The sequence below is a fragment of the Pteronotus mesoamericanus genome, unplaced genomic scaffold (assembly GCF_021234165.1).
Source record: "Pteronotus mesoamericanus isolate MK-2021 breed Mesoamerican mustached bat unplaced genomic scaffold, CSHL_Meso_final contig_657, whole genome shotgun sequence".
In the NCBI taxonomy this organism is placed as follows: Eukaryota; Metazoa; Chordata; class Mammalia; order Chiroptera; family Mormoopidae; genus Pteronotus; species Pteronotus mesoamericanus.
In genome coordinates, this window is record NW_026555229.1 from 14,275 (window position 1) to 30,532 (window position 16,258).

General features: G+C 41.3%; 1 protein-coding gene across 1 annotated transcript in view; it reads left to right on the forward strand.

Annotated features, from left to right (window-relative positions):
• Window positions 1-16,258, forward strand: part of LOC129077061 (cytochrome P450 2C18-like) — a 44,170-nt gene that overhangs the window by 14,220 nt on the left and 13,692 nt on the right. Inside the window, 3 exon segments of the mRNA XM_054581239.1 lie at window positions 10,057-10,217; window positions 11,379-11,555; window positions 15,570-15,711. Of these exon segments, the coding sequence (XP_054437214.1) occupies window positions 10,057-10,217; window positions 11,379-11,555; window positions 15,570-15,711 (480 nt within the window).

Here is a 16,258-nt window from a genome sequence, read left to right on the forward strand (position 1 = left end):
CTGGTCGCCATCAATCTGTTCCGTGTTTCCATGCCTCTGGTTCTATTTTGCTCGTTTGCTTGTTTTGTTCATTAGGTTCCTCTTATAAGCAAGATCATATGGTATTTGTCTTTCACTGCCTGGCTTATTTCACTTAGCATAATGCCCTCCCGTTCCATCTATACTGTCATGAAGAGTAAGAGCTGCTTCTTCCTTTCTGCTGCATAGAACTCCATTGTATTAATTTTCCACACTTTTTTGATCCATTCATTTACTGATGGGCACTTAGGCTTTTCCCAGCACTTGGCAAATGTAAATAACACTGTATGAATAGAAGGTTGCATAGGTTCTTTTGAATTGGTGTTTCAGGGTTCTGAGGGTATAATCCCAGCAGTGGAATCTCTGAGTCAAAAGGCAGTTTATTTTTTGTTTTCTGAGGAAATTCCATACTGTTTTCCACAGTGGCTGCCCCAGACTGCATTCCCACCAACAGTGCGCTAAGGTTCCCTCTTCACATTCTTGCCAGCCCTTGTAGTTTGTTGATCTGTTAATGATGGCCATTCTGACTGGTGTGAGGCGGTATTTCTTTGTGGTTTTGATTTGCATCTCTCGGATGGCTAGTACTGTTGAAAATTTTTTCATATTATCTATGAGCCCTCTGCATGTCCACCTTGGTGAAGCGCCTGTTCAGATCCTTAGCCCCTTTGTTAATTGAACTGCTTGTCTTCCTGGTGCTGGGTTATATGTGTTCTTTATGTGTTTTGGATATTAACCTCTTGGCTGAAGTATCACTGGCAAAAATGTTTTCCCATATGGTTAGCTCCCTTTATTTTGATGGTGTTTTCTTTAGCCATGCAGATGCTTTTTAATTTGATGTAGTTCCATTATTTATTTTTTCCTTTATCTCCCTTGCCCTAGGAGCTATGTCGGTGAAAATATTGGTGTGTGAGATATCCGAAATTTTACTGCCTATGTTTTTCTCTAGGACTTTTATGGTGTCACACCTTATCATTAAGTCTTTGATCCATCCTGTGTTTATTCTGGTGTATGGTGTAAGTTGGTGGTTGTTTCATTTTTTGCATGTACCTGTCCGGATCTCCCAACACTTTTTACTGAAGAGACTATCTTGACACCATTGTATGCTCGTGCCCTCTTTGTCAAATATTAATTGACCATAGAGACATGGGTTTGTTTCTGGGCTCTCTGTTCAGTTCCATTGACCTATGTGTCCATTCTTGTGCCAGGACCAGATTTTTTTTTTATTACACCGACCTTGTAGTATAGTTTGATATCAGGTATTTTGATCCCTCCTAGTTTGTCTGTCTTTCTCAAGATTGCTGAGGCTATATGGAATCATTTTGGGATCCATATAAAGATTTGAAATATTTGTTCTAGATCGGTGAAATAACCCATTGGTATTTTAACAAGGATTGTGCTGAATCTATGGATTGCTTTGGGTACTATGGACATTTTAATGATGTTAATTCCTCCAATCCATGAATATGGTATATGCTCCCATTTATTTGTATTTTCCTCAATTTCTTCAGTGCTCTGTACTTCTCCAAATACATGTCTTTACCTCCTTTGTTAGGTTTATTTCTAGGTGCTTTGTTTTTCTTTTTCTTATAGCAAATGGGATTTTTTCCCTCTAATTTCTGCTTCTGATATTTTATTGTTGGTGTACAAAAATGCCCTCAATTTCTGAATGTTGACTTTGTATCTGAGTATTTTGCCAAATTCTCTTATTATGTCAAGTAGATTTTTGGTGGAGACTATAGGGCTTTCTATGTACACTTTCTTGTCATCTGCCAATAATGACAGTTTTATTTCCTCCTTTCTAATTTGGATGTTTTCTGCTTCTTTTTCTTGTCTGATCACTGTGGGTAGAACTTCTAATACTATGTTGAATCAAAGTGGTGAAAGCAGGCATCCTTGTCTTGTTTCTTCTCTTAAGGGGAAAGCTTTTAGTTCTTGCCCATCGAGTCTGATGTTGGCTTAAGTTTCACATATATGGCTTATATTATGTTGTAGTATGCTCCCTCTATTCCCAGTTTGCTGAGCGTTTTTTATCATAAATGAATGTTGTAATCTATCAAATGCTTTTTCAGCATCTATTGCTATGGTCATGTGGTATTTGTCTTTCATTTTGTTCATGTGGTATATTGCATTTATTGACTTGCGAGTATGTATCATCCTTGCATCCCCTGGATGAATGCCACTTGACCATGGTGTCTGATCATTTTAATGCTCAATCCAGATTGCCAGTATTTTGTTGAGGATTTTAGTGCCTATGCTCATCAGCACTACTGGCCTGCAGTTCTCTTTCTCTTTTGTGTCTTTACCTGGTTTTGGGATTAGGATAATACTAGACTCTTAAAAAGAGTTTTAGAGTCTTCCCTCTTCTTGGATTTTTTGGAATAGTTTGAGAAGGATAGGCGTTATCTCTCCTTCTTATGTTTGGTAAAATTCTCCTGTGAAACCATCTGGTACGGGGCTTTTGTGCGTTGGGAGTTTTTTGATGACTGCTTCAATTTCACTGACTGCTTTTTGTCTATTCTATTGAAAATGAAAAAATCGACAGGGCAGGAAGAAGGCAAATGCAACAGGAGTGGGGAATGTTAAAACTTGAGACTTGAAATACAAAAATAGGGAACATCTAGAAATAAAATCGAGGAAATGCAAGGCGCCGCCATATCAACAAGCAATGAGCAAGGGTTGATAAAGGTGCGGAAAGAATAAGGGCACCGTAAGAGTGGGAGAAAGAATGTGAGATGGCTAATGAGAAGCAAAATTTTTTTGATGAGCTGGAGGGTGGAGAAATAGTAAGAGTATGGAGTAGAAACTAGTTGTAGCAAGAGGAAGGTATTAGAACAAAAATAAGAAGAGGAAGGAAGAGGGTAAAATGCAGTAAAAGAAGAGAGAAGCAAAATATGAGATTTGAAATAAAGTAAAATATAAAATCTAGTGAAATAATAGGCAAAAAGTTGAAGGAAAGGAAATGAATGTTAAAAAGTTATGCAGGAGAGGAAATAATGCAAATCATGAGGAAGACCGTGGTGGAATTCCTCTCAGTAGAATCCAGTGTTTACCGCTGTCTGCTCTTTCTGGTTCCACCTGTGGGAATGTCAGATGGTGTCCTAGTTTGGCCCTAGGCAGCCTGTTTGAGACTACAAGCAATCCACAGCCCGTGACTATCTGCTTCAGATTTGGCTAGCCCCTGCTTTTCTGCCCTCTGGCTTTCCCTCAGCCCCGGGCCCAAGAACGGTTCATTTAGTGACCTGATAGGACTGCCAGTACCTTCTTCACCTGCCTCCAGAGGGGGCCTCTGGTGCAATTGGGAGGGTGGGAATCTTGCGTCACCCCCCAGTGGGCACTGTTCAGTCTTCAGGGAAAAATGTGGGAGTGTTTCTCAGCCTCCTCAATACACATCGTGTCCAGAATCTTTCCCAGATTCTTTCCAGTTAGGTATGGTTCCTAGTAAATTACCTGTGCGTTTCTTCTGAGGAGCAAATCTGTGTAAAAGGGGCAGCTCTTTCCTGCTTGGTGCAGACAGCAGCTCTGTCTAGGTGCTGAAGCTGGGTGGAGGCCTGAACACCCCTTGCTGTGCTTGTCTCTAATCTCTTGGCCCCGATCCCAAGGAACAGTGTAGCTTGTCGTGTCTGGTAAAGGGCCTTTTCAGGGATTTTCCTTCTTTCCGCTGTGGAAATGCACCCAGCAGGAGGCTCCTGAGCCTGGCCTCACTGATCTACACAGTAGCCCTGCAGGTGGGGCTTGGGCTTGCCCATCTGTGAGGGGACCTGCCTGGCTGCAGCCAATCTTAGGCATTCACCTCCTGGCCTTCCAGTGTTCAGCCTGCCATCCTCTCGCTGAGACTTGGGCCTGAATTCTCCCTTCTGCATGGTCTCAGGCTCACCATCCGTGCTGTGTTGGATCCTCCAGTCCCTTCAGCGTGACTCTATCCCTCTGAGATCTCTGTTTGCGGAGCTGCTGCACACGTGAACATCGGGTCCCTGCGAGCCTAGAGTCTCACCTCAGCTCCTGTTTTAGAAGAGTTTCTTGTGGCCTCCATGCTGCAGCACCAAGCCCTGTGGGGACCTATTCTCCACGCACTCCGTCTCCCCCAAAACCTCTAAGTCTCTCTTGGTCAACCCTGGCCATAGCCTGTCAGAGCTTCTGAGAGTTTTAGATAAAGTTCTCTCTGGATCTCTCCCAGGTGGCTCTGGGAAGAGCCCCGAAGTGATGCTACAACGCGGGGCAGTGGCAGGGTGCACTCGCCTCACTTGCCGCTCCCTCCAGTGGTTCTCAGCCTTGGGCGAGCCTGCTCCCTTCTCTTTCCACTCTCAGAACTGGAGGCTCCTGAGCTGCTCTGCAGCTGCCCCAACTCTGCACAACCAGAAGTGGTGGGTTGGGCTGAGGCAACACAGGTGCTCCACTAGGAGAGCCCAGGCTGTCCACTGCTGAGTGCCCTGTAGGCGGGCAGGCTCCCTCCCACTCGCGCACTTCCACCCATATATGCTCCCACTCACACGCATTCTCACTCACTCTCCATTGGATTTTTGAGCTGGCTGCCCTAGGATTTAGCTGGAAGGTCAGTCTGCATCTGGGAGCAGGTGTTCCGAGCTTCAAACTGCTCTGCAGCCATCTTGGATCCTCTCTTTTGACTTTGATGGTAACCATTCCAGCAGGTGTGAAGTGGTATCCCATTGCAGTTTGATTTGCATTTTCCTGATGGTGCTGCTGAGCACCTTTCTATGTACCTGTTGACAATTCGTATGCTTCTTTGGAAAAATGTTCATTTGGTTCTCTCCATTTTAACTGGATTTTTTTCTATTGAGTTGTATGAGTTCTGTATACAATTTGGTTGCGAATCCCTTCTCGGATATATGATTTGCAAATATTTTCTCCCATTTCATACATTGCTCTTTCATATTGTTGATACTTTTATTTTGCTGTGCATAAATGCTTTTTAGTTTGATGTGTTTCCACTTGTGTTTTAAACTTTATTTTAAAAACGTTTGTTTTTCATTGCTTGTGCTTTTGGTGTCCCATCCAGAAAGTCACTGCCAAGACCAAGGTCAAAGAGATTTTCCTTTAGGTTGTCTTCTGGAAGGTCTTGTTTTTAGGTCTTACATTTAAGTATTTAATCCATATCAAGTTAAGTTTTGTGAGTGGAGAAATGTAATGATCCTGTTTATTCTTTTGCATGTGCATATCCAGCTGTCCCACACCATTGATTGAAAGCACTGTACCTTCCAGACTGAGTATTCTTAGCTCCCTGATCAAATATTAGTTGATGGTACATGTGCAGATTTATTTCTGGGCTCTTGGTTCTCTTTCATTGGTCTAGGTTTGTTTTAATGACAATATGATACTGTTTTCATTTCTTAACTTTCTAATGTATTTTTAAAATCAGGATGTTCCTCGACTTGACCCTTCCCCTTTCTTTCCCCGCTACCCACCTCCCTCATTCCCTCTTGTTTCTGTTGGTTTCTTTTTGTTTTTTTTTAATGTTGCTGGTTATAGTTTGCTTGCTTGTTTGTTTTGTTGATTAGGTTCCACTTATAGGTGGGATCATATGGTATATATCTTTCACCCCCTGGCTAATTTCACTTAGCATAATGCTCTCCAGGTCCATACATGCTGTCATGAAGGGTAGGAGCTTCTTCTTTCTTTCTGCTGTGTAGTATTCCATTGTGTAAATGTACTATTGTTTTGTATCCCCTAATTTACTGATGAGCTTCCAGCACTTGGCTATTGTAAATTATGCTGCTATGAACATTGGGGTGTGTAGGTTCTTTTGAACTGCTTTTTCCGGATTCTTAGGGTATAATCCCAGCAGTGGGATTGCTGGGTGAAAAAGCAGTTCCATTTTTAGTTTTCTGAGGAAATGCCATACTGTTTTCCACAGTGCCTTGACCAGTCTGCATACCCACCAACAGTGTACTAGGGTTGCCTTTTCACCACAACTTCGCCAGCAACTGTTGTTTGTTGATTTGGTTATGATGGCCATTCTGACTGGTGTGAAGTAGTATCTCATTGTGGTTTTAAGTTGCATCTCTCAGATTGCACGTGACGCTGAGCATCCCTTCACAGGTCCTTGTTTTTCATCACTTTGAATATTTTATGCCTATCCCATGTGGTGTGAATTGTTTTTGCCAAGAAATCAGCTGACAGTCTTATGAGAGCTTCCTTGTAGTTTACTAATTTTCTCTTGCTACTTTTAAGATTCCCTCTTTGTCTTTAACCTTTGCCATTTTAATTATTATGTGACTTGGCGTAGGCCTCTTTGGGTTCATCTTGTCTGGGATTCCCTGCACTTTCTGGACTTGTGTGTCTTTTTTCTTCACCAGATTACTGGAGTTTTCAGTCATGATTTTACTGTTTTATTTTTAGAGAGGGGTAGGGAGGGAGAAAGAGAGAGAAAGAAACATCAATGTGTGAGAGAAACATCAAGCAGTCACCTGTCCCATGCACCCCATCCAGGGACCAGGCCCACAACTCAGGCATGTGCCCTGACCAGGAATCAGACCAGTGACCTTTTGCTTTGCGGGATGATACTCGACCAACTGAGCCATGCTGGTCAGGGTTCAGTCATTATTTCTTCAAATGGGTTCTTGATTCCTTGCTCTCTCTTTTCTCCTTCTGATATCCCAATGATGTGGATGTTCTTACGCTTCATGTTACCCCAAAGGTCTCTTATGTTACCCTTATTTCAAATTTGTTTTTTCTTTTTGCTTCTCTGATTGGGTGGTTTTTCCTTGCCTTGTCTTCCAAATCATTGGTTCAACCCTCTGCTTCATTCAACATATCCTTTATTCCTTCCAGTGAATTTTTCACATCAGACATTGTATTCTTCATTTCTAACTCTCTTTCTTATTTATGATTCCCATGCCCTTGGTCACACTGTTGTAGTTCTCCCTAAGTTCCTTAAGCATCCTTATAACCATTTTTTGAACTGTGTATCTAAGTAATTGCTTACCTCATTTCACTTAATGCTTTTTCTGGAGATTATTCTTGTTTTTTTATTTAGGTCATGTTTCTTCGCTTCCCCTTTGGCTTCCACTTTGTGTTTGTTTCTACGTATGAGGTACATCTTCTATGACCAGCAGTGGCACCATCTCTTTGATTGCCTGAGCTGGGTGGACTTTCTCTGAGTTGCATGAGTCCTTGTGTTATAATTGAGTTTTGATCGCTATTGGACCATTTGTGCATGGGGTCAAACCTCAAGGTGGCTGACTGGGAGCATCAATCCCAACCAGAGTGTACGAGCTGCTGTGCAGGTGACGACCATACAAAGTGGAATTCACTTCAGCAGGGTCTGGTGCCTGTTGAGATCTCCCTTTTGATATGCCACTTGTGAAGCTAATTGGATCCTGTTTGGATGTCTGAAGCTACCACTGGGTGTGTTGTCTCTGCAGCCTCTTGGGAAAAACTCTGGTGTAGGCCAATTACACATGCTGCCTGTCACTGGCCCTAGGCAGCCTGTTTGGAAGTATAAAGTGATCCACGGTTTGGGGCTTCCTCTGCTGGGCGCAGGTGTGTGTGGGAAGGACCAACGGTGCACCAAGGCTGCCTCTTACCAGCCCTGGGCTCGACCGTAGGTCAGCACAAACCCCAAAGTATCCCAAGATCTCCCTCTTCCTGCCAACTGCCTGTTAGGCTCAGTCATTGAAAGAGCCTTCAGCAGTACATGAAGTAGTTTCTCTGAGTCACTAGGAAGGAGTGAGTGGTTTTCGCTAGATAGATACAAGTTGAAACAGTGCCAGTGCTGGGTCTGAGACCACTCAGCAAATGTCCCAGGGTATACCAAGTCTAGCTGCTACCCACTGGGAGCTTTCACACCTTTGTGTTGGCTCAGAGTGTCAAGAAGTTGTCAGAGCGATCCCAAATCGACTAAGATTTTGGCATGTGACGGGAGGGCTTGGCACTGGTTTGGCATGCAAGGGAAAAATGGGCCCCATCCTGGAGCCATACAACACAGTCTGTCCCATATTCTGCCAGGAGCCCAATCTCAGCACAGCGGGGCCTCCAGGAGTTCGGAGGTAGTTTTCTGTGAGGGGGAGGTGCCGGTCAGACTTTGGGGAAGGTGGAGGGAGTGGCCCCTGGCCACAGCCACACAACACAGTCTGCCCAGTTCTGCCCAGACCTCCGCAGGGCAGAGTCACCAGGTGTTGGCAGGGTGGGGCTGCTGGGAGCCAGGAAAATGGATCTAGTGGATCTCTTGTGAGGGGGTGGTGCTGGTCAGGTTCATGGGAAAGTGGCACGGGGGGATGGCCCCTACTCCAAAGCCATACAACTCCGTCATTAACACCTCCTGTGTCTGCCCACACCTCTACATCCTGGCGCAGGCAGCTGACTTCTCACCTGGGCGAAAGCTCCTCAAGGTGGGCCAACCGGGAGTCCAGAATGTGGGGGTATTGCTCCAACCCAGAAAGATGGTGTCTGATGAGTGGGAGGGGGACTCAGCACAAGGACCTGGAGGCTGTTCATTCAGCTCTCTCCCCAGAGCTGCGAACTCCAATCTCTCCTCACACGACTCTGGTCCACTCCACGCTCCCTCCTCTGGAGCCCAGTATGAGTGGTTGCAAATAAGATTTAGTGCATTGGCCATTTAACAGGGTGCCTGTGTCTCTAGCAGACTCCTGACTCTCTCTGGCGAACAGATTGCCTGATGGTTTTCACAGCCAGGTGTTATGTGGGTGCCTCTACTTGGCTTGGTCATCTGGGATGGGGAGCTCAGTTTAGGGTTGAGAAGCCATGCTTCTCCAGGGATATCTGAGCTGAGATATCCCTCTAGAAAGTCAGCTGCTGCTTGTGGAAGAGAGTCAGTACTTTTCACATCTCTGCCCTTCCTACCAGTCTTGATGTGGCTTCTTCTGTAAATCCTTAGTGGTAAGGCGTGTCTTCAGCTAATCTTCATTTGGTTAGTCAGGTAGATTGCTTTAAATTTAGTTGTAATTCCTGTTTGGTCCTGATAGGAAGTGAGTATAAGATCCACCTACTCCACTGCATCTTAGATCCTCCAGGAGGGAAATATTTTTAAACATTGAAATAAAAGATTAAAGAACTCCACTGATCATTTTACCTTTTTTGTGTGCTTGATTCACTTACCTGGAGTTTGGGTTTGAAGTAAAAATTTTTCACTTTATTTTTTTACTGTTTTTTAAAAACTGTTGATCAATTACAGTTGTCCCAGGTTTTCCCCCTGTTGCTCTCCCGTGCCCCGTCCAACCCCCTGCACCCTCAGTCAGCCCCCACCCCATTGTCCATTGCCATGGGTCCTTTATACATGTTCCCTGACTAGACACTTCCCTTTCTTTCCCCCATTTTTCTCTCTCATTTCCACTCTGGTCACTGTCAGTTTGTTCCTTCTTTTCACATCTCTGGTTCTATTTTGCGCGATTGTTTGTTTTGTTCATTAGGTTGCACTTATAGGTGAGATCATATGGTATTTTTATTTTAGACAAAAAACAATCCATTTTATAGAAATTACTCACTCATGTTAGTTTTTATTATCATACAACATAAATGCTTCTTGCTTTTTTACACTTATTTCTTCAAATACATGAATTCACCTGCAATCTCCCTCTTTAGCTTCCCTCTGTTGCTTCTACGACATGATTCTTTCAACTACTCATTACATAAAACACGTTTTGAGGTCCCTATTGTTTCTCTATATCAACACTTAAATTTCTACAGATTTTGCAGACAAATGATTTTCAGCACTGTCAACTTTAATTATGAAATGATATAAGAATAGCCTCTTTAAATGTTTTTTCTTTCTCTTTTCCTCCAAATTAACAGGCGCCTTGGGCAAAATGGGTACAACTAAAGGCAGTGGATGTCAATGGAGTATTTTTCAGAAAACCACTATTTAACTAGCTAGGTCAAAATAGAATACTCAGGTTCAAGTAAAAGTGATGTATTGCTTTTATGCATGTTGAATATTTTGCCTTCATGGACTTTGTAGGGAAAAATTGCTTTAATGTTTCTAATATTAACTTTACCTGTTATTTCATAAATAAAGTGCTTCATATGTGTGTTTTAATTGTTTTAAAATTGTTTGTGATTCTTTAGCATCACCCTGTGATCCCACTTTTATCCTGGGCTGTGCTCCCTGCAATGTGATCTGCTCCATTATTTTCAACAATCGTTTTGATTATAAAGATCATGATTTTCTAAACCTTTTGCAAATGTTAAATGAGAGTGCGAGCATTATGAGCTCTCCATGGATACAGGTGAGTCCAAGACTGTTTCTTTTCAAGGAATCCTTTATGCTCTTTTGTTAAAAAATAAAAAAAAAAAAGCCCAAATCTCTGTATTTGCCAAGCTGTGAAGTAAATGCTGGACACCACAGTTCTTCCCAGAGCTCAGCATCATGAAGTGCTCATCTGGGAAATTTGGCCAAGCCCTTTAATGATGGACCGGGAAAGGCATGTGCAGAATACAGAACTGGCATTCAATCCCATTGACCCTGTCTAGTGGATTTTCTACTAAATTCCAAAGCCCAGTTTCCCATAAAGTACTTTGTTAACTCCCCCAGAACATGCTTATAGCACTAAATGGACTTCTCAGTCCATTACCCACAAGTCTTGTCACTTAACTACTCAACACTTAATGACTTCTTCAGTACATTAGCTGGCATTTAGGAAGGAAGAAAATATCTCCTTCAAGAAGGGAGAATTTTTGGGACCACATATGATGCTAGGGAACACTGACTTCAGGAGGAGTACTTGATGCTTCATTTGGGATCCTGACAAAGTAATTGTTTGGGGGAAGACAGATTGATTCGTTATATAGTGTATGAAGCATCATCAAACACCCCAATTTTTCCCTGTGCTGAGATGATAGTGTGCCTAAAAGATAATGATGTCATCTTAGAGGCGTCATTTAGCGGCTCTGGTGCACAGTTACTTCATATATCAAATGTTGAATTGTGTTTTATGGCCTTGTCAGGACCCTCTGAGTTCTAACTACTGATTTGATGTCTGAGGCTACTAGACAGAAAGAGAAACAGCAGGGATTAGTTTTGTGTGCTCTATCAGGTTTCCCAAACTCCTGACACCTTTGTTGTCATCTACAAAATGTGACTCATAGTATTTTATGCCACCCTATATTTCAAGATTGTAGGGAAGAACTGATGTAAAAAATGAGAGAATTGACATACAGATGTTTTTATGCAACAAACATAACTTATGAGTATAGGTAATGATTATCATGTCTGATCTCCTGGTCATAATTTTCACCTTCATATGCACATATCAGTATAGCATATTACTTATTAAAAATTAATTTTCACTGATATTTACAGTACAGTGACTGGCTGGGTCTTAGCATATGTTATATGTCTTCATTAAGGGTTTTTTTTAACGTCATACACTACCATTTTTCTCTTCTAGATCTGCAATAATTTCCCGGTTCTCCTTGACTATTTTCCAGGGAGTCATAACATAGTATTAAAAAATTTTGATAATATTAAAAGCTATGTTATGAAGAAAGCCAGGGAACATCAAGCATCCTTTGACATTAACAATCTTCGGGACTTTATTGATTACTTCCTGAACAAAATGGAGCAGGTAAACTAACAAGAGGTCGGTGATTTGATTGCTTGTGCACCTTGTGGTTCATTGACTACTTTTTGTATTTACCGGTGATATTTCAATGGTTAGACAAGTAATTCTGACCAGCATTTTAAGAACATGTAGTGTGCATGAATCTACACTAAGCATTATGGAAGGTACAATATTAAATCGTTAAATAAAAAGCAAATTGTTATGTAAGTGCACTGTATTAATCCTGTTTTTTAGGTACTAATAATCTACCTGAGGAGAGACAGAATGGCTCCTCAGGTGACATGGAAACAATTACAAACATATTAGAAAATACAAAATAGCATAATGTGAGGATGGACATGATCATTGCACATAAGCATAAGAGAATGGCAAGGACTGGCTTAACCAGCTGGGCTTCGTGCATGTCCAGTGGTTGGAAAGAAATCTTCCCATATTTACAGTGAAGAACTGATGAGGGACTTTCAGATGGGTGAATGGTAGATATACAGGTGCAGAGGATGTGGTGAGAAATAGATGTATGGAAGAAAGAAGCCTCAGTTGAGTGTAAAGTTAAATGAAATGGCATAGGAATGGAGTTGGAGGTTGGTATTGGTAAGCATGAATCCTGCACTATTTATTGAAAAGACCTTTACCCACATGAATTGCCTTGGCACCCTCATCAAAAATCAATTGACTGAAAATGTGAGGGTCTATCCGTTTGATTGCAATTCTATTCCAATAATCTATGTGCTGGTCTTTATTCCAGTAGCACACTGTCTGGTAGTCTTAATTGCTAGGTTTTTAAATAAGTTTTGAAGCAGCAAAGTGTGAGCCCTCCAAAACTGTTGTTTCTCAAGGGTTTTTTTTGTTGTTGTTTTGTTTCGTTTTGTTTTGGCTATTCTAGGTCCCTTGAATTTCCATATGAATTTTAGGATAAATTCATCAGGTTTTGCAAAGAAGCCAGTGGTGTTTTGTTGGGGATTGCATTAAATTTGTAGGTCAGTTGATGAAATTACCTCCCATTTTAAGAATTGATGTGAAATTTATATACCACACAATTAACCGTTTTAAAGTGTACAATTTAGTGTTATTTAGTACATTCCAAATATTGTGTGACCACTAGCTTTCTCTAATTTCAAAACTTTTCCATCACTCTGCAAAAACATGCCAATCCATTAAGTGATCTCTCTTCATTTCTCCCACCCCATCATGTGTTAACCTGTAATATGCTTTATGAGTCTGTGGATCTGCCTGCTATGAAAATACCATATTAAAAAGACACATAGCATTGGACCTTTTGTTTCTGGAACTTTTCACCTAGAATAATGTTTTGGAAGTTCATCAAGTTATGGTGTGTATCAGAACTTTGTTATTTTTATGGCTGAATGATATTCCGTTTTGTGTACATACCATAATTTCTTCATCCATCATCTACTGATGGACATTTGTGTGGTGCACACGTGTCTTCATGGACATGTTTTCATTTTTGTTGAGGACATTTCTAGGAGAGGAGCTGATGAGACATATGGCTATTTTGTGTCTGACATTTGGGGAACAGCCAAACTTTTCCGCAGTGACTGCAGCATTTACATTCCCACCCGCAGTGTATGAACAGGGTTCCTCTTTTCCCATGAAGTCGCCAGTATCTATTTTCTAATTTTTTGGTAATTATTAAGGCTATTCTAGTTAATACAAAGTTGTAACTCATGGTTTTGATTTGCATTTCCTTGATGACCAATGATGCTGAACATATTTTCATGTGCTGTTGCCCATTTGTATATCTTCTTTGGAGATATACCATTCCAGTCCGTTGCCTCTTAAATATTGGGTTGCTCGTGTTTGTTGTGGAGCCGTAAGAGTTGTTTATATATCTTGAGAATGAAACGTTTATACGTAGGTGAAAGGCAAATATTTTCTCCCATTCTGTAGCTTGTCACTTGACATTCTTCTTTTTTTTTCTTATATCACTCATTTTAACGTTAACTTAATATTAACAGCTTATATAATCATAGTACAATTTTCAAAACCAAGAAGTTAACATTGGCATATTATTGACTAAACGCAGATCTTATTAGAATTTCTTTTTTTTAATTTATTTACTTTTTAAATACATTTGTCTCTGCCTCCCCCCCACCACTTTCCCTTGCCCCCTCCCTCCTTCCCTCCCTCAGCTCTTCCCCTTTGGTTTTGTCCATGAGTCCTTGCTATATGTTCCTTGACTTTCCCCTTCCCTTCCCTTCCCTTTCCCTGCCCCCCCTTCCCTCTTGTCTCTGTTGATTTCTTTTCCTCTCAGTGTTGCTGGTCATATTTTCCTTGCATCTTTGCATTGTTGGTTAGGTTCCGCTTACAGGTGAGATCATATGGTATTTGTCTTTCGCCCCTTGGCTTATTTCGCTTAGCATGATGCTCTCCAGTTCCATCCATGCTGTCGCGAAGTTTAGTAGTTCTTTTTTTCTTTCTGCTGTGTAGTATTCCATTGTGTATATGTACCATTACTTTTTGATCCAATCATCTAGTGATGGGCATTTAGGTTGCTTCCAACACTTGGCTATTATAAATTGTGCTGCTATGAACATTGGGGTGCATAGGTTCTTTTGTATTGGTGTTTTGGTGTTCTTAGGGTATAGTCCCAGCAGGGGAATCCCTGGATCAAAAGGCAGTTCCATTTTCAGCTTTCTGAGGAAATTCCACACTGCTTTCCATAGTGGCTGCACCAGTGTGCATTCCCACCAACAGTGTACTAGGGTTCCCTTTTCTCGACATTCTTGATTATATCCTTTGATGAACAACTTTTTTTACTTTAGTGAAGTCTGATTTATATATTTTTTCTTTTGTTTCTTTGGTGTCAAATCTAAGAATCTGTTGCCAAGCCTGAATTTGTGAAGATTTACCCCATGTTTTCTTCTAAGAGTTTTATAGGTTTAGCTGTCATATTTAAAGTTTTTCATCTCTTTTGAGTTATGTTTCGCTAATGGAGTGAAGAAGGGGTCCGACTCCCTCCATTTCTCTATGGTTATGCGGTTGTTCCAGCACTATTTGTTGAAGAGACTCTTCTCATGAGTTAAATAGTCTTGGCACCCTGTTGTTAATAAATAGACCATAGGTGTGTTGGCTTATATCTAGATTTCAATTCTATTTCTTTATTGGTCTTGTTTTCTATCTTCTTGCCAGAAGTTTGTTGTTTGGATTAGGGTAGCTTTGTAGAAAGTTTTCAAAATGGGAAGTTGTGTCCTTTGCAGTTCCTTGCAAATTTGGAGGATGGGTTTTTCCCTTGCTGGAAAAAGACCTTTGGAATTTTAATGGGGTTGCTTTGAAGCGTCATATGGTTGCAGGGAGTATTCCCATGTTATCAATGTTAAATCTTTCAACACTTGTATGTGGGATGGTTTTTCATCTATTTACTCATTTGTTTAACAATGGTATTAGTTTTCAATGTACAAGCATTTCACGTCTCTGCTTTCTTTTACCATATAAGATTGTGTTTGTCTACAAATAAAATAAAACCTAAGAAGAATGGCTTTATCAAATAGGAGGTTTATTTACCTCACAGAAGAGGAGTCTTGTGATGTGTCAGTGGAGGGATTGTTCAGAAGGTCCAAACCATCAGAGTCAAATACTTTCCATCTCTCATCACCCACACTTCATCAATAGGCCACATTTTATGATTAAACCTCTTGCCCCAAGATGATGTCTACTCTACCTCCTCCTTATCACCTTTGTCTTGCACAAGAAGTAGGAGTATAAGTGACATTAATAGGCTTCTGCTTATATCTCAGTGTAATAACTAGGCTGCATGGCTCACCTACCTGCAAGAGAGACGATGAAGAGACATTCAGGCAAGTAAGGGATAAAGCAGTAGAAGATGATGCTTATGTCAACTAATTTACGGTCTCTCGCCATACCATATAGCTATGTCTTTCTAAAATTGCACCTTGCAGTGCAATATGTTGGCTTAACTTTATAACAATATGACTGATTTTGGATTAACTCTAATTCTGACAAATTAACGTGTTAGATATTTCATCAAACTATTCCTAGGAAAAGCACAACCCACAGTCGGTGTTTACTTTGGAAAATTTGACAATCACTGTATTTGATATCTTTGGAGCTGGGACAGAGACAACAAGTATCACCCTGAGATATGCTCTCCTGCTCTTGCTGAAGCACCCAGAAGTCTCAGGTATGGCCGAACTGGTGGGAGAGGTGAATTTCAGAAAAGGTGTGGGCAAGTGCATTCTGTCTTGCTTCTCTTAAGAAGTGTCTTTATTAAAATTTCTGTTTGACCTGCTTAATTTTCCAGGTTTAAAGAAGGGATAGCCATAGGACATCTTTCTATAACACAGGCAGATGACTGAGAGGAGTGAAGACACTCAGTGGCAGTGGCAGAAGCAATAAAGCAGTGCCTGGATTTCAGAGGAAGTTATTTGTGACAGGGAGAGCAAGGATGGATTTGCCTGGGACTGTGCTTTTTTAAAAATCATCCCCTGAGGATATGCTTTTTAATCGATTAGAAGAGAGAGAAAAGGAGAGGGAGAGAAACCTCAATGTGAGAGAAACATCGATCGGTTGTCTCCCTTATGCAGCCCAACTGAGGAGGGAACCCACAACCTGGGTATATGCCCTGACCAGGGATCAAACCTGAAACTTTTTGGTGTACAGGACTAATCCATCCAGCCAGGGCTGGGACTGTATATTAGTTGTTGTTGTTGTTTTCTAATGAAGAGGCT